The 25,693-nt window shown below is 38.8% G+C and overlaps 1 protein-coding gene across 5 annotated transcripts in view; it reads right to left on the minus strand.

The window, feature by feature from the left end:
• Positions 1-25,693, minus strand: part of col12a1b (collagen, type XII, alpha 1b) — a 74,194-nt gene that overhangs the window by 44,118 nt on the left and 4,383 nt on the right. For all 5 annotated transcript variants that reach the window (XM_079888836.1, XM_079888835.1, XM_079888834.1 and 2 more), the window contains exons 4-25: positions 25,339-25,482; positions 24,946-25,002; positions 22,859-23,122; positions 22,573-22,737; positions 22,253-22,426; positions 21,859-22,149; positions 21,170-21,772; positions 20,344-20,622; positions 19,878-20,153; positions 13,213-13,482; positions 11,561-11,827; positions 9,667-9,859; positions 9,394-9,521; positions 7,104-7,253; positions 6,824-6,943; positions 5,950-6,114; positions 5,585-5,731; positions 4,997-5,139; positions 3,580-3,709; positions 2,422-2,567; positions 283-412; positions 53-189 (exon numbers count right to left, since the gene is read on the minus strand). In XM_079888836.1, coding sequence (XP_079744962.1) covers positions 53-189; positions 283-412; positions 2,422-2,567; positions 3,580-3,709; positions 4,997-5,139; positions 5,585-5,731; positions 5,950-6,114; positions 6,824-6,943; positions 7,104-7,253; positions 9,394-9,521; positions 9,667-9,859; positions 11,561-11,827; positions 13,213-13,482; positions 19,878-20,153; positions 20,344-20,622; positions 21,170-21,772; positions 21,859-22,149; positions 22,253-22,426; positions 22,573-22,737; positions 22,859-23,122; positions 24,946-25,002; positions 25,339-25,482 — 4,379 coding nt within the window. The remainder of the gene's footprint in view (positions 1-52; positions 190-282; positions 413-2,421; positions 2,568-3,579; positions 3,710-4,996; positions 5,140-5,584; positions 5,732-5,949; positions 6,115-6,823; positions 6,944-7,103; positions 7,254-9,393; positions 9,522-9,666; positions 9,860-11,560; positions 11,828-13,212; positions 13,483-19,877; positions 20,154-20,343; positions 20,623-21,169; positions 21,773-21,858; positions 22,150-22,252; positions 22,427-22,572; positions 22,738-22,858; positions 23,123-24,945; positions 25,003-25,338; positions 25,483-25,693) is intronic.

Below are 25,693 nucleotides of genomic sequence, written 5' to 3' on the forward strand. Positions count from 1 at the left end.
GTATTACCAATCACTAAACTTAAATGCTGTGTGAATTACAGATTTTGATCACCTCTTTCAGCTCTCCATCATCTCGCTTGTAGGTGATGATGTACTTCCTGACGTTTCCAGGAGCTGCATCCCAGATTAGACGCATGGAGCTGTGAGTCACTTCTGAGATTCTCAACTCACCCGATGGAGGCAGAGGCACTAGAAGACAGACAGAGATATAAGTTGATATTAATAAAAACATACAATAAATACTGACAATAACAGATTGAAACCATCCGAGGAGAGACGTACGAGTGACTCCTCTGTCGATAAGGGCTTCGCTGGCCGACGCTCCGTGTAGAGCGAACAGGGAGATTGAGTACGCCGTGTTCGGAAGCAGCTGCAGTAACTGGACATCGTTCACATCTGCACCAACTCGCATCTGCAAGAGAGAGGGATGTTAAGAGAATGGACATTAGCGAAGCAACAGCCCAGCGAGACAAGACTTGTTATGAGGAACACCTGGCATAAACACACTCCCGGTTAAGGTATGTCTCCTCCAGACTAAATCAGATCAGCCGGATCTCCTGGGATGATGGTTGTGACTTTTCCAAACTATATTATGTTCTATTATGTACATGACTTCAGGGAGGAGACAGATCCAGAACAGGCAGCATTATCTCCTTTTTGCCAAAAGCTTGTGTTTTGGGCGAGTCTGAATTTTGTAGACCCCATAGAGGATGACTTTATTGCTCAGGAGACTAAATGGAGTTTTCGACTAAGCCTCATTTAATTATCAACTTTGTCTCAGATGCCTTCTGAAATAAATATAAGTTGACATATAAGTATATAGCTATAAAATGAATGTGGATAGCAGGTTAAATACAGTGCTATGCATAAGTTTAGACACCCATGCTAAAGTTGACTAAAAAGTTTGAATAAAAAATCATCTTTTGGAAATTAAACTTAATGCCTTAATTAAAAAAATTAGGAAAAATCCAACCTTTAAGGACACCAATTTTCTTTGTGAATGAATAATGTATCGTAAATAAATAAATGTTCTTCCTTAAAATACAGGGTGCATAAGTTTGGACACCCCTATGTTAAATTCCTATGGCAGATTTTTATTTTTAAAGGCCAGTTACTTCATGGATCCAGGATACTATGCATCCTGATAAAGTTCCCTTGGCCTTTGGAATTAAAATAGCCCCACATCATCACATAGCCTTCACCATACCTAGAGATTGGCATGGTTTTATTTCAGTTAGCCTAATCGCTAGTTTGATTTGCATTGAGAGATGATCTTATGGAAAGTACTCCATGCTAATCTCTAGGAATGGTGAAGGCTATGTGATGATGTGGGGCTATTTTAATTCCAAAGGCCAAGGGAACTTTATCAGGATGCATAGTATCCTGGATCCATGAAGTAACTGGCCTTTAAAAATAAAACTCTGCCTGCCTCTATGGGAATTTAACATAGGGGTGTCCAAACTTATGCACCCTGTATTTTAAGGAAGAACATTTATTTATTTACGATATATTATTCATTCACAAAGAAAATTGGTGTCCTTAAAGGTTGGATTTTTCCTAATTGTTTTAAATAAGGCATTAAGTTCAATTTCCAAAAGATGATTTTTTATTCTTCTTTTTAGTCAACTTTAGCATGGGTGTCTAAACTTATGCATAGCACTGTAATTTGGCCACAAAGGACTTTGATGCGAAATGATTGAATTAAAATTGATAGCAGACTTCTGTATCTTTGTAACTTGGAGATTACTTGGAAAAGTCTTTTTCCGATTGATAAAACTGTAAATCCTTTATGGCAACTAAATTTAATGTTAGTTAATATTTTTTTATTAAAATGAAAATTAAAGTATTGAAACTTGTTTTTGTTAACTGAAAAATAAAAATAAATAAAAAAGTATATTAGGAAAAAATTGTTAGAAAATGAGAAAAATGTTAAAACTAGAAATGTAGCCTTAGCAACTAACTGAAATAAAACAAATTTAAGTTGAAGTACTAAAGTTACTAAAACTAAAACTGAAATCAAAATAATTTTTAGCTAATTAGAAATATTTTTTTTAAATAACAAAAACAACAAAAGCACATAACAATATTACTAAAACTTATATCAAAAGTGAAAATCGAAAAATAAAAGCTAATTCAACATTTTAATGAATAAATACTATAATTCTATATAAATAACACTACAATAACACTTTGTGCCAGAATACGGAATTAAAATGGTTTCACATTGATTTTATTTGTGATTTCTCTTTCCTATAGAACTGAACAGCAGTGTGTCTCCTTGCTTTGACCATCTGGCTATGCTAAAGGGGCCGCTGGCAGAAGTGGGTTTACTCTGCCTTGAGGTCTAATAAAGCAGAGGTGGAAATTTTGAGAGATCGTCTGGAGGTTGTTCTGGAAGGCGTCAGTGGGACAGGCGCTCACCTCCAATTTTCCAGAGGGCACACTGGCGTTGATGGTGTTGTAGTTCAGCAAGTACCCGCTGGCCCCGTCAACTAACTCCCATCTGACCCGCATGGACGTCCGGGCCTCGTCGTACACGGTCATGCTGGTAACAGCAGGTAGGGGCACTGTGAAAAGAGATTCAAATGATCTAATCTATCTTTGAAGCACATTCAAAACAGCTTTATAAGAATGAAAAAGAACAATAAAAAGTTGTGATTTCTCATTAACATTCATGTTTCGGTCACATTAAATGACCATAAAGCTAAAGCCACAATGACCACGGCAGATTATTGCATCCAAGTGGCTCATGACAAAACGATAAGCCTCTCTTTACGATGGGATAAGGTCTCATAATGTTGATCATAAACATTATAGTGAGAAATGTTTAAAAAGACTTAAGCAAACTATAAAGCGAGAATAGCCAATTAAAATGTTCTGCTTACTTTAAATCTGTTTAAAAATCATTCAAGTTTACTTTGTCCATCTATAAGACCAAAACTAAGCTGTTGACAAGGTGCCACTTCACAGATTTCACAGCTGCTTTATATTTGTGATGTGGAAACCAGCATTACAATTGTGTTATATAGGAGATGCAGTATTTCTTTGAGGTTTCATAATGGCTCTGCTCCAAACAATACTGAGCTGCCTACCTACTGTAGACACATGTTCAGGCATCATTACTGTGCTCCCAACACATCGGATGTTCTTTAACTTAAAGGATCTTTTGTTTGGGCCAAATTTTTGCATGTATTTTTGTGGATAAGGCATTGTGACGAGACCGGCCATTCAAAAATTGGTGGAAAACGTGGGAAATTCCAGTTATAAATAGAACAGGATTTACATACAAGATTCACATAAGAAAATGTGAGTGGTGTTTTGCTCATGCAAATCATGATGCTAGGGTGTTGCTATGGTATTCTGGGTGGTTGCTAGGTGCAATTTTCCATTGGAAAGTAGTTGCCTTATGTAGAAAAGGTTGTGAAAATAGCAGCAGTATGCAGGGAAACAGCTGTTTCCAGTGGTTGAGATAAAGATATGGTTTATGTGGTGAGTTTTATCAGACAGTGAGATTGAACAGTAGGAGAATTAGTGTGATTCACATAAACAAAAGGAGAGGTTTTGATCTGCTCAACTTACATGTGGTTTCGGTTCCTCTCAAAGGCTCGCTGCTCTCCTCACCAATCACTCCATAGACATTGATAACATACTCGGTCATGGGGGTCAAGTTGACCAGGACAATTGTGTTTTCTTCACCATCAGCGAACATCTGAAAAACATCATCAGGGAGAGGTGATCTTCTGCTGAGAGGGGTATTACACAAGATGGAGGGGTTGAACGGGGAGGTATGTGGCCATCTGAAATCATCTCTCTTTAGTTCAGGTTCTTAGAGGTCAAAATTCAGCACGTGAACACGCAGGGCATGTTGTGAGATTTATGGGATCTAGTTCAGCCCATAATGATACATGATACTTTTAAGCCATATAGATCACCCCAAATGCACACAGTGTATATGGTAAAATAAAATATGACATGATGCATAGCTTTGAATTAATGTAATATGAAAGTTGCCCTGTTTTACTGAAGTCATTAAGGTTACACAAGAGGTACTGTATGTAGAGATATGGAAATTAAATGTGAATGTTGCTCTTCATCAAACTTGACTTTTATAGCAAGCACGCAATGGGCACCATAATAAATAAATGATAGGCACATATAAATTCTGTTCCATAAGTCAGTCTTACCTAGACAGAATCATAGATATACTCCCAATGCAAAAGATGCTCAAAAACGTGAGTAGGAAAATTAGACTAACCTCAAAGACAAGCTTAGTATAGAACCGATTGAAAAACAGAACTTCAATACGAAAAACTATAGTTAAAACATAAAACTAATTTTAAAAATGTATTTAAATAGTTGTGCTATATATTTTTATTCTTAATAGTGTTGTGACATTAAAGGTATAGTTCACCCAAAAATGTAAATTCTGTCATCATTTACTCACCCTCATGTTTGTTCCAAACCTGTATCAATTTCTTTCTTCTGCTGAACATAAGAGAAAATATTTTGCAGAATGTTAGTAATCAACCAGTTGACGGTTATCATTGACTTCCATAGTAGGAAAAAAAAAATACTATGGAAGTCAATGGCTACCGTCAACTCTGGTTACCGACATTCTTCAAAATATCTTATTTTGTGTTCAACAGAAAAAAGAAACTCATACAGGTTTGGAACAACATGAGGGTGAGTAAATGATGACAAACTTAAAACATTTCTATGACCTATCCCTTTAACTTAGCAACATGCTAATGTCTTTTTGTGTTGCTGCCTATTTAGAGTGTTTCAAATAAGAGGTTTTTGAAGTTCAGTGATGGTTAGGAGGTTGCGTTATAAGGCAGCTCACTCAACAGTATCAAGTTTTGCACAAGATGCAAGAGAATGAAAAAAGTGCTAATAAAAGAAAGTGCAATAACTTTCAGAAGTTTAAAGTCTGTGAGGTATCTACCATGAATGCATTTGTCCATTTGAACACAATATATGTGTTTTTAATGCTCACCACTTCAGTATTTCCTCCAGCGGCAGGGACGTACTCGATGCGAAACTTCTCCACTGGCTCGTCAGGCGGCATCCAGGTCGCACGGAAAGAGTAGTGCGTGACCTCGGAAGTCACAAGGTCAGTGGGTGTCCCTGGGCCGCTGCCTGGTTCAATGAAAGCAATGGAAAAATGTGAGCCGTGGTGTCAAGCAGCTCTCAAACAGGTTTACACTTAGACTATAAATCTTCCTCAGGCCTATTAGCTTCTTGCAAAAGTTTAAATGGGTTATATATCACAAGTTTCATGGTTCTGTATATCACTGCTATCCCCCAAGGAGGATCGGAGTGCAACCTACAGTTTTCCATCTCAGTCTTTTCAGCAAGATTATTAGTAAAAAAAAACAAAGAACCGTCTGGGAAAACAAGAGTGCAAATCAAAAATGGATGGCACAAGTTCAAGCAGTTTTAGCCGAGCCAAACTTTGGGAGCTTTGGGAGTTCTTGTTTTTTTAATTTCTAGTCTGCAGAACAGAACCAGGATAGATTTGTTTAGATTCACAGGTTGTTTTTCAGTCAAAACAAACACTAGTCAAGTATGTGACTGACTGTACCTGGGCCTTTAACACTGTTACAGAGGTTAACAGTGAGGTCGTCCACAATGTCCAACAGGAAGGAGAAGTCGTTGACATTGTACATGTGAATATCATCAGGGTCGGACGCAATGGATCGCAACTCATTTTCATCTGCATTCTTCACACCTAGAAGCCAAGAGGAGATCATTATTGAAAGATCTCAATTACTTCAGCTGCGTCAAAGAGACATTGATCAAGCTGTAGTCTTGCCAAATAAAAAGCTGTGAGATGTTTGGACACAGGAGAGCTCTGGGTTGAGTGTCTATCACTGGCATGCAAACTGTTATAGTCCATTGTGACTGAATAGATAGTATGTCAGCAATGTCAAGAAGAGAAGAACTTACCGACGGCATAGAGCTCAATGCCAGAGTCACGCAGATTCTGAGAATTCACTATAATCTCGTCCTGAGATTTGCCGTCGGTAACAAGGACACCGATCTTACGAGAATCGGGTCTCAGACCCACATTTGCCTTGAAGTTGTTCTGGAGGATGTAGTTCAAGGCCATACCTTTGGAAACACATTAAGTTGCATGTTGGTTTCGTAACATGTCACCTTATTTTATTAGATATATTGCATTTCTCTATGAGAAATGGCTGTTGTGGATTCATGCATTTCTTATCTGTCTACATTCTATGTGCAAAACACTTCTGAAAGTGAAGTGTGTAATTTTGGCATTAAAAGAAGCAACATATTTTAAAAAAATTGCTAAATATGCATATACATACAAATATGTAAGTAGTTTGTAAGCTTGGGCAGATTGACTATCATGTCACTGGCAGGTGCTAAAGTGTTCTTTTAGTGTAATTTGCTAGTTTCAATTCTCTGATTGGAGGAGGTTTCTTTGCAGAATCATAGATAATGTACATTTTCACCAGGAAATCTGCTGTTAATAAAATTAATAAAAAAAAAAATTTGTAAAAAATAATGTAGACTGATGGATTCAACAAAACCATATAGTTTTAAACAGCAGCTCAGAGTAGGTCTGTCTTTAAATGTTTATTATAAGTTATCTTTTTTTTTTAAATGAATTCCCATATAGTAGAAAATTCATGCGATTTTTACAGATAGCAGACTATCATATTTTTTGCAATTGCCACTAGAGGTGCATAAATGACACACAACACCTTAAAATGTTGTTTTCAGGGATTTAGATGAACAAATAAGAGTGCATCTTCAAGACTGTAAATTATAAAGCACTTATGTAAGAGCTCGGTACCCGTCATTGTATTTCCGCCTTTGTAGGGTAGGTTGGCCACAGCATCCTGCAGCGATTGACGGGTTGCGTGAGCATTCAAATGCCACTCAGTTTTGGGATCCCCGCTGTACTGAGCCAAACCTGTGAGAGAAGCACACGCCATTATGAATGCAAGAGTAAAGGTTCCTGTTAATAACTCAATAAGGAGCTCTGCATAAAGCTCACATCTGGAGTCCAGATGCAGGAATATACCTTCAACATATCTAAAAACATGAAGTAAACAGAAGCAGAGCAGACTTGCCGATTTGAACCCTGTCAGGGCCGATGTCAAAGACGCCCACCATGCGACCAATAAAAGCCCGGATGGTTTTGAAGTTCAAACGGCCGATACTCCAGGATCCATCAACCAGCAGGACGATATCAGCCTTGGCTGTGGTTTTACACTGAGTATCTGTGAGTTAAACACACCAGAGTTATACAGTGAGAAACGCCAAGAGGAGCTTAGATGTGATTGTATAATCGCTGATGGCAGGCAGAGTTCAACAAGAGAGTGATGAGAAACGGGAAAGAGACGTGTACACATGCTCACAGCAAATAAAAAGTCACATTTACACCGCAATAACTTCAAAACATCACAATTTTAGATAAGACTTTTATTTCTCTGTAATTTCTTGGAGCTACAGACTCTTTCCATTCAATTTCTACTTTTCTCCTTTGAATCTTCAATCTTGCATTGTATCCAAATCCCCTTTGGCAACTGGCCCTAGAGGGAATTTTTCCTGGCATTGACATTGCTTCTGTTCTACAGAGAAAAGAAGTAGCCCTTTGTGATGCATGAAATATGAGCTTCATCTCTTTTGCGCATTCCACCTCGGGAGAACGTGTGGAGCTCCAGATACCTATTGAGGGTGAAAAGAGCCCCAAAACTGAGGCTAGAGCACTGGTGATCTCACTGGACACCATCACACATGGTCTGCAAGTGAAAAATATCTTGTGAAATTGATTATTTACACACATATGCTCATAAAATAAAGATATATAAAAAATGAGGCACCAGCTGATTGTACTTAGTTTTACATGGTTTCCAACTGGTCCAGGAGGTTTCAACCTTTTTTATTAAATAAATAAAATAAAATACATAAAATAAAATAAAAAATAAACTGGCTTAAAAACTACATATAAAATATTCATTTAAAAATAGTTTAGTCTGAAAAAACGCTGGCAGACAGCGATGGAGAGCAAATAAACTTTCCTAAACTTCTCTCTCTTCTCAATGAAATAGTGCCTAACTGAAAACAGAGCATTTTTTTCCATGAACTCGTGTCACAGTGCTAAAAAATGGGAGAGAGACACACATTCGGACAAACTCTCGTACATGCCAACAACAGCATCCTAAAATAAAGACTAACAGATATTAGGCTATAGGTTAACACCACCCGATATTCTGTATGACCTAGATGAGTTCAGTTGAATCATTTTGATGAACTATTCTAGAATTTTTTTTTTTCCTTTGGAATGTTTAATTTTCTGATTAATCATGTTATAATGTAACAAGTATTAAAAACATAAACAGGGTTCATTTTGATTATACGTTGAACCTTGCTGACATCCTTCTTGACCAGACCACTGGTTTGGGCTAGTTTGATGTGACACTGCCCTCACGTGACCTTTACAGTGTTCGTTTCACCACTAAACTCTTGCAGCACACTCCCATCATTCTCCCTGCATCTGCTGCTTAAGTCCTCACTGCTGCACAACTTCACCACTGGAAAGTCTTTCACGTTATGACTACTCTCAAGTCTTTAAACTGCCGGCCAATAGCTGCCAGAATCAAACTCAAGACACTGTTGCTGCCAAAGGCTTTGAGCCCACAACTTTAAACCATACGCTTGATCTCGCCATGAAAATTCGTCTCTCGTGTCTCTATTTGTACACTTTTGTTCATCGGAACAATCCCATTCATTTATTTTAAATCTAGCATTGAAAGACACTTCTTAAAGAATTTAGAAGTTGCATGATAACATTTGGTGTCATGTCATCATAACAGAAATAAAATTGTTTTTTTTTTTGTTTTTTTTAACCCGATTTTGTGTCAGTACATTTAAAATAAATTATCAATAATTTGTACATTAGAAAGGGAAGGTAAAGGTGGATTGTGAGATACAGTATTCTTTGAAAATAATAATATGAATCTATTTATAATAATATTATAATATTCAATAATTTATTTTTTTATTATTTATATTTTTTGTTTTATATAATAATAATAATGTATTTTATTAATATATTATTAACATTTTATTATCCTTAATATTACTAATTTTTATTTGCTACATATTAGCATTTTATCATCTTATTTACGATAACATTGTTTATATTATTTATAATATTTGAACTGTACAAATAAATCTAATCTCACTGACTCGATTCTGCTTTAATGGCTCATCTTGATTCATATGATGCTGTATTGCAATCATTCTTCCTGGGGTTCTTTGTAGTTCTTGAGGCCTAACCTAAGCACTTCAACAGAAAGTACATGCTAAGAACATACTATAAACACGACGTCTTAGAATGAAGTGCTGAGATTATACCGGGGAAGTCAGGTTTATCATCGTTGCTAGGTGCATCGGAAAGGGTGGTCTTTTCCTCCCCGGCCAACGGCATACTTTGACCTCCATCAAACATGCCAAAAACAGCCACGGAGTATTTAGTTCCAGCTCTGTGAAAGAAGAACAAAACTGAAACCATATGTGCCATCTTAAAACAAGAAGATGATTAGATGAAGATGATTAGCAATGATGCTAATCATTTTGATTAGCATCATTGCATTGAGAAAAGCATCTAAAGTTGATGCTAAACATTACCTGAGTTCCTCTAAAACAACCGTGTTGTCGTATGGTCCAACAAGAAGTTCTCCTAGATCAATATCATTTCCGCTGGGATGAAAAGTGACTTTGTACCCTCGTACATCACCGGGAGCAGGGTCCCAGGACACACGGAAACTGGTTTTGGTGGGTTCAGAGGTCTGTAGGTTTCTTGGGGCTTTATATGGTGACACTGTAGGATGAAGAGAAGGCGGCGATATCAGCACATGCTAACACAATCCAGCTACAAAATACTGCAAAAACACTGCAATCACTATGGGCATACTTTACTTTGTATTTCATACGGTCAAATTCTATGCAACTAGATTTGTATGTTTTCTAAGTAAATAGTATGTGACTTGAATGACGCTAAGGTGCTCTGGGTGGTTGTCGGGAAACTGCTATGCAGTTGCTTAGGTGTTTAGTGGTATTTTTACACTTCCGCTATGCAGTTGCTTGGGTGGTTGATTACTGGACCAAGCCAAAAGTCCAAATATTGTGATATTCTGGTCTATTGATATGGTACCTCTTTCAATGTAAGTCTATGGGCCCTATCTTGCACCCAGTGCAATTGACTTTGTACACCGACGCATGTATCATTCCTATTTTGCACCTGACGCACAGCGGACTTTTCCCTCGGCAGACGCACGCCGGTAAATTAGGGAATGAACTTGCACTCCGGGGGGGGTTCAGCGAAAAGAGGAGGCGTGTTCCGGCGCAAACGTTCCCTGGTGCTATTTTGCAGTTTCAGAAAACAATTCCGCCACAGACCAGGAAAAACCTATAGTCTAAAGTCAGTGGCGCGTTATTCAGATGCTATTTAAGGGCGCATGTTTGGCCATAATGTAGTGTGTGCACAACGCGCATATACTTTGCTTCTCTCATCTACATAGACGCAGCAGTTCCAATTTTTGCAAACCATACATAATTACAAGGAAAAATATTACCACACGAGGGAAATCATTGTGGTGTCCATGAAGATGTGAAAAAATAGGCATAAATCTAGCTTACACATTTACCCAAATTATTATTTAACAGGGGTTTAAATGAAGCTAATTTGGGTGAGTTTCTCCCATCCCCAATGTCACTTCTCTGTGTTTTACGGCCCTGGCGAGAACATCGGTCTCCTCGGCTGTGAATCGCTCCTGGCGTGCGCCTGGCAAATCCGCCGTTATAATAGCAATCCGCCATGGAACAAGCGTGCCTGCTCTTAAAGGGAATGTGAGATGATGCTCTGATTGGTTTATTTCACGTTACGCCCAAACCACATCTATGAGTAATGAAGCTACTTCAGACCAACCCATTTTAGATTTGCGCCGAGATCCGACCACAAAGTTACTTGCGTTTCGCAAGTACAATGTGTTTTTTGTCCGTTTTATCGTTCATGAGGTGAAAATCTTGTTTGACCACAATGCAGAACAATTTGAAAGAATCATTAAAATGTAAAGTGTCACTTAACACTAAGTTTAGGGTCTTTGTTCCAATTCATAACCCTACACTGGGAGAAAAAAAAGTTCTTCCTCAGAGTTTCTGTTTCTAGTACATATAACCATTGTTAAATCAAGACACATTTACATGAGAAGCAAAATGATATTAAGTCTATATGAATGAAGTGAGCTTTTGGTTTAAACAAGGCAAAATATCTTGTTTTCCTTTAGAATTAAGTTGATTTTTCTGACACTATTGGCAGATATTACTCTTGTTTTAAACTTGAACTTCAGTCATTTTACTTCTCAAGTAAATGTATCTTGATTTAAGAACTTTTAGATACTTGTACTGGAAAACTGTACTGTACTGAGGAATAACATATTTTTTTCTCCAGTGTAAGTGGTGATGTGTGCCTGTGTCTGTACAGATCTGTGACTCATGGGCTTTGAATTGCTGGCCAACGTACGTGTGGTTCCTACTCCTTGCCTTGCTTTTCCTTCTCCTCGTTTGTAAATGGGATGCACGGTGATGAGGTAGGTGGTCATGGGCTGCAGTTTTCTCAGCATGGTGGTGGTGACGTTGGCTGGGATCTTCATCGTCATCTCTTTACCGCTGACCTGAGAGACGTAAGTGAGTTTGTAGCTGACCACTGGGCCTGGAGCGGCTTTCCAAGTCACACGCATGGTTCGTTCGGTTTCATCAAACACCACTAAAGCCTTGGCAGATGCAGATGCTACAAACAGACAAAACAGACAAGAACATTTGACTGAGATTCTACAAAACTTTCCCCAACGGCCTGGATAAATCAAAAGCGGACAAATTAAATAAAAACAGACAGGCAGAGATGGTTCGAGGTAAACGTGAAACCACAAGCGAGGCAAAAGAAAGCAAAGCAATTTCCAATACTTTTTCAATCCCCACACTGGTGTTAAGTTTCCACAAGTTTGTACGATTTGAGTTGGGGAGAGAAAACGCATCCACGCTTCAGCCAGCGTCCCAGTCGACATATTATGGGCTGCCCTGCACACATGCAACCCTTTAAATCTGCTCTCTCCCGCAGTGGTGATGTTCACTGCACCCGTGCTGCGATCAGCTCACTTTTTCCACCCGGAGGCAAGTGACTACTGCACAGAAACTCAAAACTCATTGTACTCGCCAAGATTTGGTGCCAAGCGCAAAACCACAACTTTAAGAAGTCACGCTAACTTTCAATAATTTTTGCGACTAGCTAAGATTCAAAAGTTTCTTTCCTTTTCCATTGCTTTCCTTCGATCAAACTGAGTACCACAGACTAAAAGGTTGTCGATTGATGCACTTTAAATGATTGAGCCCGAGGCACAGGCGTGCATGTCCTGACAGGTCTGTATTACCCTAGGAACCATCTTTCTTTCTTAGAAGATGTTCGCTAGATCTAAAGATAACCATAACCCTAATCTAACCCAACCCAACCTAACCTCCAGCCAGCATCCTTCAAGGAGTCAGTCATCTCAAATTGTATAATTGGGTTCTAATAACACTATTAAATCTTCCAAAAAGAGTTTTACAGTCATTTGAGAATCTTTTTAAGTGACTATGAAATGATTAAACACACTTTTTAGGTACAGTATGTACTCTAGAAGCAATATGTTTATCTGAAGAACCTCAACGTCAACAAACTTCTTAATTTATAATTAGAGTTAACATTTCTATTATTATCAATATTATTATAAATTCTAATTATAAAACATTAAGACAGAAGTACTTTACTATTAAAATTTAAAGTACTTTAAAGGGAAAAATAATGTGACAATGCTAGTATTTCATAAATTCTTCACTGTTAAATGCTGGAAACTGGAGGTAAACATTTAAGTCTCTGTTTCATTGACAACTAGTTTAAAAACGCTTCTTGTTACAAATCTGGTAAAACGCTGAAAACTTGATGATGCTGAATTTTTTTAGGAAATTGAACACAGTGCCGAGCTTAATTAATTGCAGCCTTTTGAAATTTGATAATCGCTCTGAGCCAAAATGCAATTTAAATTGTATTTTATAAAGATTAATTGTGCTGACCTACTTATTTACTGAAATACTGCAGAATATGGGATTACTACAATAACTAAAATAACATTTAAAACATACCATCAGTGGTCTCCTCTCCCACAAGTGGTTCTCCGCTCCCGCTGTCATACGATGCGAACACAGACACCTGGTAGCGTGTTTCAGGGGAGAGGTTCTCCAACAGTGTGCTGGTCACATCTCCAGGCACCAGTTTCTCCCCAGACTCCCCGGAGAACAGAGACCTCCAGCGAACACGATACTGCCTCACTCTTCCCGGAGCGGCCGTCCATGACGCCATGAAGCTGGAGTCGGTCACATCACTGGTTATCAAGTCTCTTGGTGAACCCAATTCTGCAGGCAAAACAAAAAATATAACTTTAATATACTTTATTACTTAGTATACCACTTTATTTCTGAGTGGAAAAAGCTCACGACCAAAGTGGAAGTTTGCTGCAATTTTTGATTTAGCAAATGCCATAAATTTGAGCAATGCCATAAATGGTGGATTGTCACTGTGATAATTGTGCAGTTTCTTTGGATAAAATGAGTACTTACTCACAGAAATAAAGATTTATAAGCAAGAACAAGGCTGTATTTCAGCAGAATCACCCTGGGCCATAATCTGTGATATATTTCCAGAGGCAGACGGGCCATTTCTCATGATGTCTCTGGTGTCACTGGTGCAGGTGTGTCAGCACTGCAATGAGCACTAATTCATTCAGATGAAACTAAACTTAGCAGCTGGTAATAAAGTATAAAGTCAACACACTCTTACACACACATACCTTGCAAAACCAACCACACAGAGAGTCCAAAAAGCAATTTGTCATTGCATCTAAAAACTTCATATACATCTTGGGACAGTCTCTTCTAAGTGGACGCCTTCAAATATTTTACATCCCATGTAATGAAATTCTTTTACTTAAATGATGTGACAGTGTCTCAGGAAGACTGATGTACCATCAGATATACAGTATGATCTCCAGGCATTTTAGAGTTGTAAAGACAGACTGAAGATAGACTAATACTAGACAATTCAAAGCTTGTTTCTGAATAAATGTCTGTTGAATATTTTGAATATATTTTTATGCACTGCTATTTTAGCATAATTGAAATAGTATTATGTTTAATTTTTATTTTTTATATTTCCCATTTTAATTTGACAAAGTTGTGTTTTGTTCTGAAATTTGTATTAATTATTACTTTTTATTATATTCATTTTTAGTTTTAGTTCATTTAGTACATTAGGTTAAAGAAAATGAAAATCAGAAATTCTGCTTTTGCAACTAGCTGAAATATATATAGCCTACTGTTTTCTTGAGCAAGTACACATGCTGAAACTATGGAGAAGAAGCAGAGAAGCGAACGCTTGCCAACTTTTTTTGGTTTTCCCCACAAAACCACCATAAAGTGCTCTCCTCAGATGTCTGATACCTTCTCAAATCCCAAATCATTCTTCATCCCTCTATCCTTGTCTATTTGCCCCCTCCTGTTCTGTCTCATCCTCGCCTGACACGTTCTAAGTCCCCACAATTTTCACAAATTGGAAACAGTGCATCTTGTTGAACAATCTGACTTTTAACATTTTTTCTCAACATGTGACTTTCATATGCTTTTTTTCCTGCAGCCCAACAGCAGGATTTTATTTGACTTTGCCTCTAAAAGAGCCTTGAAATTCAAATGATCTTTTATATCCATTTAAAGATGCAATTCCATTCAAAAAGCCAATCCAGCATCCCATGCTGCTCCGAAATCCAGATCTGAGACAGGCCATACACATGCAGTAAATTTTCCGCAGTGTTTTTGAAGTTTAACCTCGTGTCAATCACCGGGAAAGCGCAGGTGCTGAAAGGGCTTTCGGTTGTCCCCTTCATCTGTGCTTTATGTACATCTCCGAGTTCATGAGCCGGACAGCGAGACCAGCTTGAATGCATTACGCGCCTTGACAGATGGCAAACAGGAAGAACAATCCTCCTCTGAGGATACCCATGTGCTGGAGTACAAAGACATCTTTTGGCCCGTTTGTATCTAGCTGATTAAGTCTTTATTTTAAATTAATATCCATGTGTAACAGTATAATATCCTGCTATGTAATCAGTCTCACTTCAATTGGCCAGGTGCAACTCTAACGAGAATATAATACAAAATAAATCCCTTTGAAAACGATCTAAAGTGCGAGGCAGGTAACGCGTTCCACATGCGTGCACTTTTGCGTTTACATTATGATCACTCGTGGCTCTTGATTCTCCTTTGTATATATGCATATGGGATCATTTTGTTTAATTTTTCAATCTACTGTTGGATGGTGAAACAAAACAGCTGATTTTAGTTTCACGGTTTTAACCGAGCAATGTCACAGACAGACACTTTCAGAGCAACGGATTTAACAGACACAAGACCATCACTTTGCACACAGCTTAAATTATTATTAAGAAAAACAGTTCTTTTTAAATGTTTCTATAACGATAATTGAAATGTCACACTGTAGGACCACAATGGGTTGCAAATCCCTTTACATGCTGACTTTAAAATATAACAATTCTTTAGTTCAGAATAGCTAAAAAGCTACAACAAACATAACATAATTTAAGTAAGAAATATGGGAACTATTATAACGTCACATACATAGGTGTAATTTGCGGGTAGGACGGGTGGGACATGTCCTCACCACTTTTTGCCAGGGTCGATATTGTCCCCACCACTTTTCCACTCAGGAATCCACACAGTCGAGCGCGTCAACCCTATCGCTTAATGCCATTTCGGACTCTCTATTCTTTCCAGCGAGATCACAAAAATGCACACAAACGTGCTCTAGATATACAATCATTTATAAACATCTTAAATTTCAATGAGGAATAAAAAAAACAAAAACAAAAACGATACGAGGGCGGATTAGAACACGCTTAGCAAAAGTTCTACCACCAGACCATTAGGGAAGTCGAACATTGTATATAGATCTACGTATTTATGCACTAACGTGATTGTTTATGCACAATGCACAGTAAGTAGTAGACGAAAGACTGAAAGATTGAAAGTAGATTGAAACTATCACATGAGTTCTATGTCGATACATTAAACTCAATGTACTATTGTAATTGATTTCTGGACATTTTAATGTTATTTATTTCTACAATTTATATTGTACACATCTGATATAGTATTGTATTAGCACCCCTCCACCCCCCCACCCCCACACCCACAAACTCCTGTCCCACCCACTTTTTAAAACAAAGTTACGCCACTGGTCACGTAGCATTTCACATTTTTTCCTACAAAAAGTTTAAAGGTCTTCTCAGTGATTTGCTGGAAATCATCTTTTTTTTTCTCAGTAATTGAACCTGTTGAAGAATTGCTGGACACAAACAAGTAAATGATTAGCTAAGACAGTGTGAATTACCTCAAAATGTTCATAGCATCTGGGACTGTATCCCTGCTCTACAAATGGACACACTAGGTCATAAACTGGACCAGAGCCCGGTCAATACACACCTGCATCAGATTGGGGACAGAACGGAAATCTTTTGTGCTCTGCCTTATGCATATCCTCCTGAGGACGCAAAGGAAGGAACAGAGATGTCTGGGTAACTGCTCTACTACTTTGTTCCGGAGTGGGACGGGGATGCATAGTTCCAGCGTTATGTCATTTTCTGGAATTGAGAACTTCATTTAGCCCAGCTCGCACCGTCCGAGTCTGAATGGATGGATGGAGGAACTGAAATCACCATCTAACATGTTCAATGACATGTTCAATGTCAGTCCATAATCAAGCCACAATGCTACGCTCCTCAACGATCATATTTTGAGAACAGGGACTTCTGTGTGCTTGACGAACCACTGCATGGTCCACATTTCATGATTTAACCCTGAACTAAACTTGAACTTCACTTTGATGCACCAGGCCAAATCTCTAACCTACCAAATGCAAACCCTCATTACACACCCTTAATCTCATTTAAAGAAACATTCACTCAAAAATTCTGACATCATTTACTTCTTGTTCTTCCAAACCCATAAATATTTCCACAAATGACAAAAAGCACCACTTGTGTACTATATTCCAAGTCTCCAGAAGCTCATCTTTTTCAGTCATGTGACTTTTTTTCCCCTCATCCACCATATTTATGACCATCAGCTCGGCAAAGTAATGGTGGTGAATACAAAAACATATGATAAGAGATACCATTTTTGATCATTTTATTTGATCCATACCAGGTCTACATGACTGAAACAGATGAATATGGCAGATATAATATAGCTTTAGAATTATATAAAGCATGATTAATTTGGACAACCTTTATGGTACTTTAATCATTTTCGGTCACAATATGTTTTAAGTGCATGGACAAAAAGGACTCTTGACATCTAAGAGAGCTTCTTTTATGCTCCATGATGACATAATTTTCATTTTTGGATGGTTTTCAATCACTCAAAGCATACTCTTTCTGGGCTCTAATCTTTGGCCCTCAAATCTGACACTGCAGATTCTGAGACATAAGATTACTGGAATTCAGTGATTTAAGGTCTTGGGCAAGCTTTGCTTCTGGTAATTTCATTAGAGTATACCGTAGCCATGTTACTGTCGCTTAAGATTCGTTCTTCTGAAACCCCAGAAGACCTGTGAGCTGTTTATCTGGGCCGAAGGAAAGAAAGAACATTATAATTGCTTGACTCTGTTCAACCTATTTGTTTATCCTTTCTGACTGGAGCTGAGGATGTTATAATGCCTCTAGTCCTTCCAAGGCTGTACTCTTTCAAAAGATTAAAAAAAAAAAACCTTAGATCTTATGCTGCAATGCACTCACAGGGACTTCGATGGGTGCGTTTTGCATTTACACAAAATAATATATAATTAAAACAATTCCACATTTAAGTGGACTTTTCTTGGAAAGAAATGGGATGTGTCTGGGATATATCCTTTGGTAATCAGAAGCCTTAGTGCTAATGTCATTTTGCAGATGCCTTTAGTCCTAGGTTGCTCCTTTATGCTTCTTTGGATAAAGTAATAGTGTGGCTGGTTCGATCCCACCATATATTTTAATTTACAAATGTTGACAATGAAAATAAATGGGGACTGAGAAGCTCCGAAAATGACCAAAAAAAAAGTAGTCCATGTGTCTTGGATGTTATATTCTTATCATATGGCATACTGTATTATGTCTCAGACGTGGAATATAGTGCACAAGTATTATGGACTACTTTTACTTCAGTAGTCCAAATTTGATGTAATATATTTTCTTCTGTGTTTCAAGAAAGAAAGAAAGAAAAATATACAGATTTTTAATTGATATATTTAAGTTTTTGGTGAACTATACCTTTTGGTGAACTATAAAGATCCTGGCTCTCTCCTTTGTTGGGATTGAACCAGCAACCTTCCAGTTGCCAGCACTGAGCTTTAACCACTACATCACACCACCCCAAAATGGGTTTAAGACACTGTGTCCTTAAGATACTGATGCACAAATTCTGTATTTGCACATCCACCAGGTGAAAAATCAAAAGTCTGATCATTTAGGCCTGGGACACACAAGATCTTCAAATGTGAACTGATTTTAAAACTGTGGGAGACCATAGACATAAGGGCAGTTTCAACCGATTTTTTAGCATTATAATCCTCAGAATGCACACACTAAATGATTTGTCCAGACCGCGAGACCACACACTTGTCAATTGTAGTAACATATTTACAGTGAGACGACTCGCACGATCAAACGTGACTTGAGAAGAAAAACAAATGGAGGACAATCGATATCGTCAGCTGGTTTTCCTGGCGTGAGTTTTGTTTGTTTGGAAGTAAACAAAGGAGAAGAAAAGAATATATGGGGGTGATCTTCTTTCTCAATACTTCACTTTCGTGGCATGTTTATAGCTGCCAAGTTTCAGCTATAGAAGTACGCAATATCCGGTTGGTGAAGCTTGCTCACTCCCATTGGCTATTGCGGGTAACAAGTCAAAGGCAGCCCGATCAACAGTTGTAAATATCAAACATGTTTGATTTTAACGATTTGGGATCGTGCAGGTTTCCGACGCGATCGGGAGCGATCAAAAAATCATAATGAGACCACACAACTGAGGATTTTTTTAACAAAAAGTCAGTTGCGAGAAGCGTCGAATCGAACCACACCCCCTGGATCGTTGGGGGTTGCAAATCGGGCCCAAAATCGGGCTTAAAATCTTCAACTGTGTGGCCAGCCTTAGTAACAGCCCACCTCTCCTCAACATATTGAGGAATCATGTCTTTAGCAAGCAGCAAAAAAAAAAAATCTGTTGACTGGAACAGAGACAATGCAGAGATTAAACTCTAGTTTAACACAGGAGTTAAAAGTCATGACCTGGGATTTGTCCTTCGCAGATAATAACTGTGGACGGACTGCAGCTGCATCGCTGTAGGCAGCCATTAAGACACAGCTGGCTCATGCTTGGACACTAACTACTCTCAGCCTTGATAAAGAACCCAGAGGTTTTGCCTAACCAAACAGACATTTATCGCCAACTCAACAAAAGAAATTCTGGGAAACGTCTCATAGAGTTTTTGTCAAAATCAACTTTGATTTTCCATTCACTTAAGGTGTTTGGCTGCTTAAACAATCGCTGTAAAACTTTACACCAGTTTTCTGAAATACCTGAGATTCACACCCTCAAGCAATTTATGGGTCTTTAAATGCCTGGGAAACAACCAATGAAAATGCTAGAATGAGTGGGCACACGTGACCTAGATGAATGTAAAAACTTTAAGTTGTTCCAATCACCTTCTTTGGTTGTTCCATCAATCTGCATCTGAGGTCCAACACCTGATGGGAATTCGGCTGCCACGGAGACACGGTATGTCGTAACTGGGTAAAGTTGCTGCAGAATGATGGTGGTCTCAGGGCCAACTGTTGCAGTTTCTAGCAACCCACTATCCCCTTGGACTGGAACATACGTGAGTCTATACCGCACTACTGGACCGGGAGCCTTCCCCCATGAGACACGGAAACTGCTTGTGGTCTCCTCAGACACCCTCAGGTTGTTCACGGATCCTTGTTCTGCACAAATCGGTACATAGAAGTCACAAAAAGGTGAATATCTTAAATGAACAGTTTACCCTAAAATTCATCATGTACAATGGCCAGGATGTTCTTTAAAAGTGTTGCACAAAAGAAAGACAATCATAAAGAACAACATTCCTTTAAAAGTAATTCGCTAAGCTAACATTTATATATAACAGTCACTAACCTTCTAGTGTGGTCTCAAAGTCTGATAGAGGAAAGCTTTCTCCCTTCTGGTATTGGGCGTAAACCTTGACTTCATACTTTGTGACTGGAGTAAGGTGATGTAAGACGGCCGTAGTGGTTTCTCCCGGCACAGAGACGGAGATGTATCCCACTTCTGTGTCAGTATCAGGCCTGTATTGCAACAGATAGGACTGCACATTCACGGCATCTGTTACCCAAGAAGCCCGGAAACTTCTGGAGGTCACCTCTGAGAAGGTCAGAGACCTGGGTGCAATCAATTCTAGAAGGGAGAGCAGAAATGAAATATATGAGACTTTTCCCTTTGGTTTCCCATGAGAATTTATTTCACATCCCATTTTAAAGCCAAAAAAAAAAAAAAAAAGAAAGGTTACAGAAACATCACAGACTCAGGCAGTATGTTACCTATTAGATTTTAAGCAACACCAAGGTATTGTATGATATTAGAAGACTTGAAATATAGCAAACAACTACTATGTTTTGGTGCTTGTTTGTTTGTTTGTTTATTCTTGGAGCTTGACAGCTTTGCTTACTATTTTTATTGTTTGGAATTGAGCAGCAAGAAAGAAAGAAAGAAAGAAAGAAAGAAAGAAAGAAAGAAAGAAAGAAAGAAAGAAAGAAAGAAAGAAAGAAAGAACATTCACGTGAGTGAATGATGACAGAATTTTCATTTTTGGGTCAACTTAACCTTTGAGCTTTTGTACAGATTGGTACAAAACCAGAGTTCGAACCATATGGTTCTATGCACGTCCAGACAGAGAGCCCGGCAAATTTAACAGCAGTTAGTGAAAAAATCAAACAATACTCACTTCTCTTCTTGATGTTCAGAAGCTCTTGCTCAATTCTCAGACAGATGGACTGGGTTAGCTCATTGGAAATCCTCTGGAAAGCATCAAAGTCGTCTACGGTGTACACATGGGTCTCCACTGGAGAATTAGCGATCGCCTCCAGCTCCGAGCGGACAGCATCTTTCACGCCCACTGCGAAAATCTCTACATCCGTGTTCCTAAGCTTAGCCGCCGGGTCTTTGAAAGCATCCGAGGACTTTCCATCGGTGATCAGAATCATAACACGAGGTACATTCGCACGAGCGCCTCTGTTTTGAATAAAAATCCTCTCTCTCACATACGTCATGGCTTTGCCGGTGTTCGTGGAGCCACCGCGGTAGGGGAACGTTCTCACGGCTTTGACCACAGCGCTCAGATCGTGGTGAGTGTTCAGGTAGAACTCAGTGTGTGGGTCTCTGCTGTACTGGACCAAGCTGATTTGAACTTTTTCCGCCCCAATGTTAAAGGTGTTGACCAGGACTTCCAAGAAAGCTCGAACTTTAGCGAAGTTTGCAAGACCGATACTGTAGGAACCGTCGACCAGGAGAACGACGTCGGCTTGTACGTCCACGCCAAGAGAACATTCTAGAAGTAAAAAGAGCTTGCGGGTCAAGCAACTGTTTAATCAATGGATTACTGTGGATAGTTAAAGAGTGTGGACCTTTCCTCACCTAATGATACTTTTAAAGGCTGGGTTTTCTCCATCGCCATAACGGCCTCGCTAGGCGTCAGACCTTTGAGTGCAAACAGGCTGATTTCGTACTCTGTATCAGGGGACAAATCTCTAACATTCACAGAGGTCTGAGTTGACCCAACGTACAGCTCTTGGCGTTTGCTGCCAGCCAACATGGGAACCATCTGCACCTTGTATCCAGTCACTTCCCCTATAGATGCATCCCACGTCACCCGCATTGACTTGGATGCAACCTCTGTGACTTGCAAGTTGGATGCTGGTTCAACAACTGCAAATAAACAAAAAGAGGAAAAATGGGGTCATGTTTAATGCTCGGGGTTGTGTTTAATAAACCTGCTAAAGCAGATTTACAATTGTTATTGTTTGTTTACCTTCCTCGCCGCTAGCCAGCGAGTTGAGCTGGTCATCCACACTGGTGCACACCTGCGTGATGAGTGATTTCTCCACAGCTTTGATCATATCGAAGTTTGGCACAGTGTACACGTGTGTTCTGTAGGGCGTTGAAGACATTTGTTTCAACTCTTCCTCATCCGCTTCTTTGATCCCTGAATAAAAGAGTAAATAATAGCATTATTTCTCAAAATTCCTTTCAAGGATTTCTTCTGTGCGGATGGATTTCTTGAAAGCTGCCCAGTTCTTGTGAAGAAGAAATCCAGACCGAGAAAGACAGCAGTGATGAATGACCACATACCCAAAGTGAAGATTTCAACTCCAGCATTCTTCAACCTCTTGGCGTAACCCTCCACAGGGTCCTGAGATTTCCCATCTGTGATAACTACGGCTACTCTGGGGAATCCCTTCCGAGCACCAGCGGTCTCTGTGAACATGTTTTTCAGCAGGTGGTCCAGGGCTTCGCCTGCACACACACACACACACACAAAACAATCACAGACTTGAAATTCACATTGTAGCTTTGTTGTTCAGCAGTAATATTATCTGTAGGTCTCAGTATGAATTCATAAGTATAAATTTGGTACCTGTCATGGTGTTGCCTCCCTTGTACGGCAGATTGTTAATGGCTCTGAGTAGCTCGGCCCGGTTGAAGTACTGGTTAAGGTTAAACTCGGTTCTGGTGTCCGTGCTGTACTGAACCACACCCACTCTAGTCTTGTCCTCTCCAAGGTCAAATGCGCCTGCCATGGCTGCCATGAAGCTGCGGATTAATTTAAAATTGTCCCGCCCGACACTCCAAGAACCATCCACCAGGAAGACCAGGTCAGCTATGGCACTTACTGAGCATTCTGGGAAAAAGAGTGAGAGGTCAATGAGTCAGAAGCTTGCTTGACTTCAGATAAGGGGATGGATTTTTGAGAAGGATGCAAAGCTTCTAAAATATAAACCATTTAAGAGTTTTGGCAAACACATTTGGCACATAACTCAAAATTCTGACCTATTTTTCCATTATAAATGATAAAACCATGTGATTTCATTTGCATGGTAAGTTTATAAATCGCACATATTTTTTTTAAACATTAGATAGACGCTGCTACAAAATAAACCCTTTTACAAATGCACAACTTTAGAGATAAACGTTTATGAATCCTTAGAGGTTCAAGGAATATTGAATTAATAGAATATACAGTATATGTTGAGTTTAAGTATTTTCAACACAATTGAACGCATTTATAGTTAACACTGACTTAATTCTTACTTGACAGTTTAATTCTCCATTGTGACATTTTTCACATATTTTCACTCTTTTGTTTACATACTTTTTGAGCTTTGACGATAATTACATTTAAACATCTTTACTTCATTTCTATATAAATTTCCCATTAAAAAGATGTCCATCATTTAACGATAAATGAGAGTAATGAACCTGGTCAGCTGCAACAGCAGCTTCGCAAAGATTATGACAATTCCAGAAGTTTCTGTAGATTTGGATGTCTCAAATGTTGTAAATATGCAAAAAGGTTTATGTGTTAGTTGATACTGTATGCTTCAGCATCTGTCAAAATATAGAATATGTACATGTACAAATACAAAGGGGATCCCCTTTATAACAGCACCACATTTATCTATTATGCAATACACACCAGTTACAACTCATTCCCCATTGACACATGGGTTGAGTATGTCTCTATACGAAATGCTATTAGGCGAGTCATTACTAGTCATTCCCTCTCTGTTGAACTCCATTAATCTTAATCCTCTATACCAGTGGTCTCAAACCGGTTCCACGGAGGGCCTAGTGTATGCAGGTTTTCTCTTTTACCTTGAACCAAACTGATTGAGTAGGTCACTAATTGGTTAAGATCTCCCCTCACCTGGTAGTCTAGGTCTTAATTGGGCACTAATTGAAGGGAAAGACCAAAAACCTGCATACACTAGGCCCTCCGTGGAACCGGTTTGAGAACTCTGCTCTATACGGTTTGGAAAAATTCCTCATCTTTCAATCATATTTGCCCTCTATCACGATTTGTGGAATTTGCTGCCCTTGAAAGGATTGTGTCGGCTACATCTTTGGTGAGATGTTGGCAGATGGGTAAAGAACAGGATTTTGTTGACATATCGTGGCTTGCCTTGCTTTATTACCGTAATTAGATTCACTTTTTTCCACTTGCGCCTGCAGAAGGGAAACACTGGAGCATTGAAACTGGGTTTTGTTAGCGAGTCGTCTGCAGAAGGCAGCTAACTAACCGTTATGGTATTCGGGTGGGGTTTAAGGGGAGGGTGTTTGGATTTTCCACTTCTGCTTAATGTAGGAAAGGAAAAGTAAAGCTATTCACCTTCATCTGGAGGACGAGGCCACAGCGCTCTTGTAAAGAGAGAGGCTGTAATGCTTTCCACTTTCTGCACTGCGAGAGGTTCGGGTTTTTATTTCAAACAAGGCGAAAGGGGCCACTTACGAACTCTCACCCAAAAGCCATGCTGGAAACGTTGGCTCGAATTTATCATGTCTGGAAAAGTTAATGCTGACTAACAAGCTAAATTGTTATCAGGAATCATAAATTCGGAAAGAAAGAAAGGCATACACACATTTGCGTACTGACTAGTATGGAAACTCCCAATAAAATGTAGAGACCGCAGAAGCAATGGAAAGAGCCTGGAGGTGTGTACTTACTGACTGAATCTAAAACATGAGGTTTCCTGGTACTTCCTCCAATACTGCTTGATTGGACTAAAACAGAAAACAATACATCATTAAATATTAAGGTAAAAGTATTCCTTCCATTAAAAGGGTTCCCATACCCTTTGGCCAACAAATTTCCATGCTTTCTCCACTCTGTTTTATAGAGATTGCAATCACAAAAGGCCATTTCTAGTCAATTAAATATCTTATAGTTGAACTTTACAACCATTTTAATGTGTACAGGGTGTAACAGAATTTTTATATTTCAAATCCACATTTTTTTTTTCCAAATCACAACTTAAAAATTCCCTGAGACTTCCAGGCTTACATGACCATGGGATCCCTATATGGCATATTTAAAGAATAAGATGCCCTGCCACTTACTTGTAATCTGACCAGAGATTGGTATACTCTCCTCAGATCCAAAATATGAAAATATCGTAACAACATAATCCACATCGGGGGTCAAATCTCTGATGGAGGTTTTGGTTGAGGTTGGAGGAAGTGTGAATTCCTTAACAGGCTCTTCTACAGGCAGAAGGGAACATTTGCATTTTCAATGTTTAAATGTCATATCATGATATACATTCTACATGAAGATAATATCTCGCCACCCTTAATTTATAAGTAGATAAATCTAGTCTAGACACACAAGACCTAGATTAGGGAAACATTAATGACTTCCCAAGACAAGCGATGAGTAACGGTCCATGTTTAAATCATTTTTTGAAGGGCACGC

This window comes from Squalius cephalus (assembly GCF_949319135.1).
Source record: "Squalius cephalus genome assembly, chromosome: 12".
Taxonomy (NCBI): domain Eukaryota; kingdom Metazoa; phylum Chordata; class Actinopteri; order Cypriniformes; family Leuciscidae; genus Squalius; species Squalius cephalus.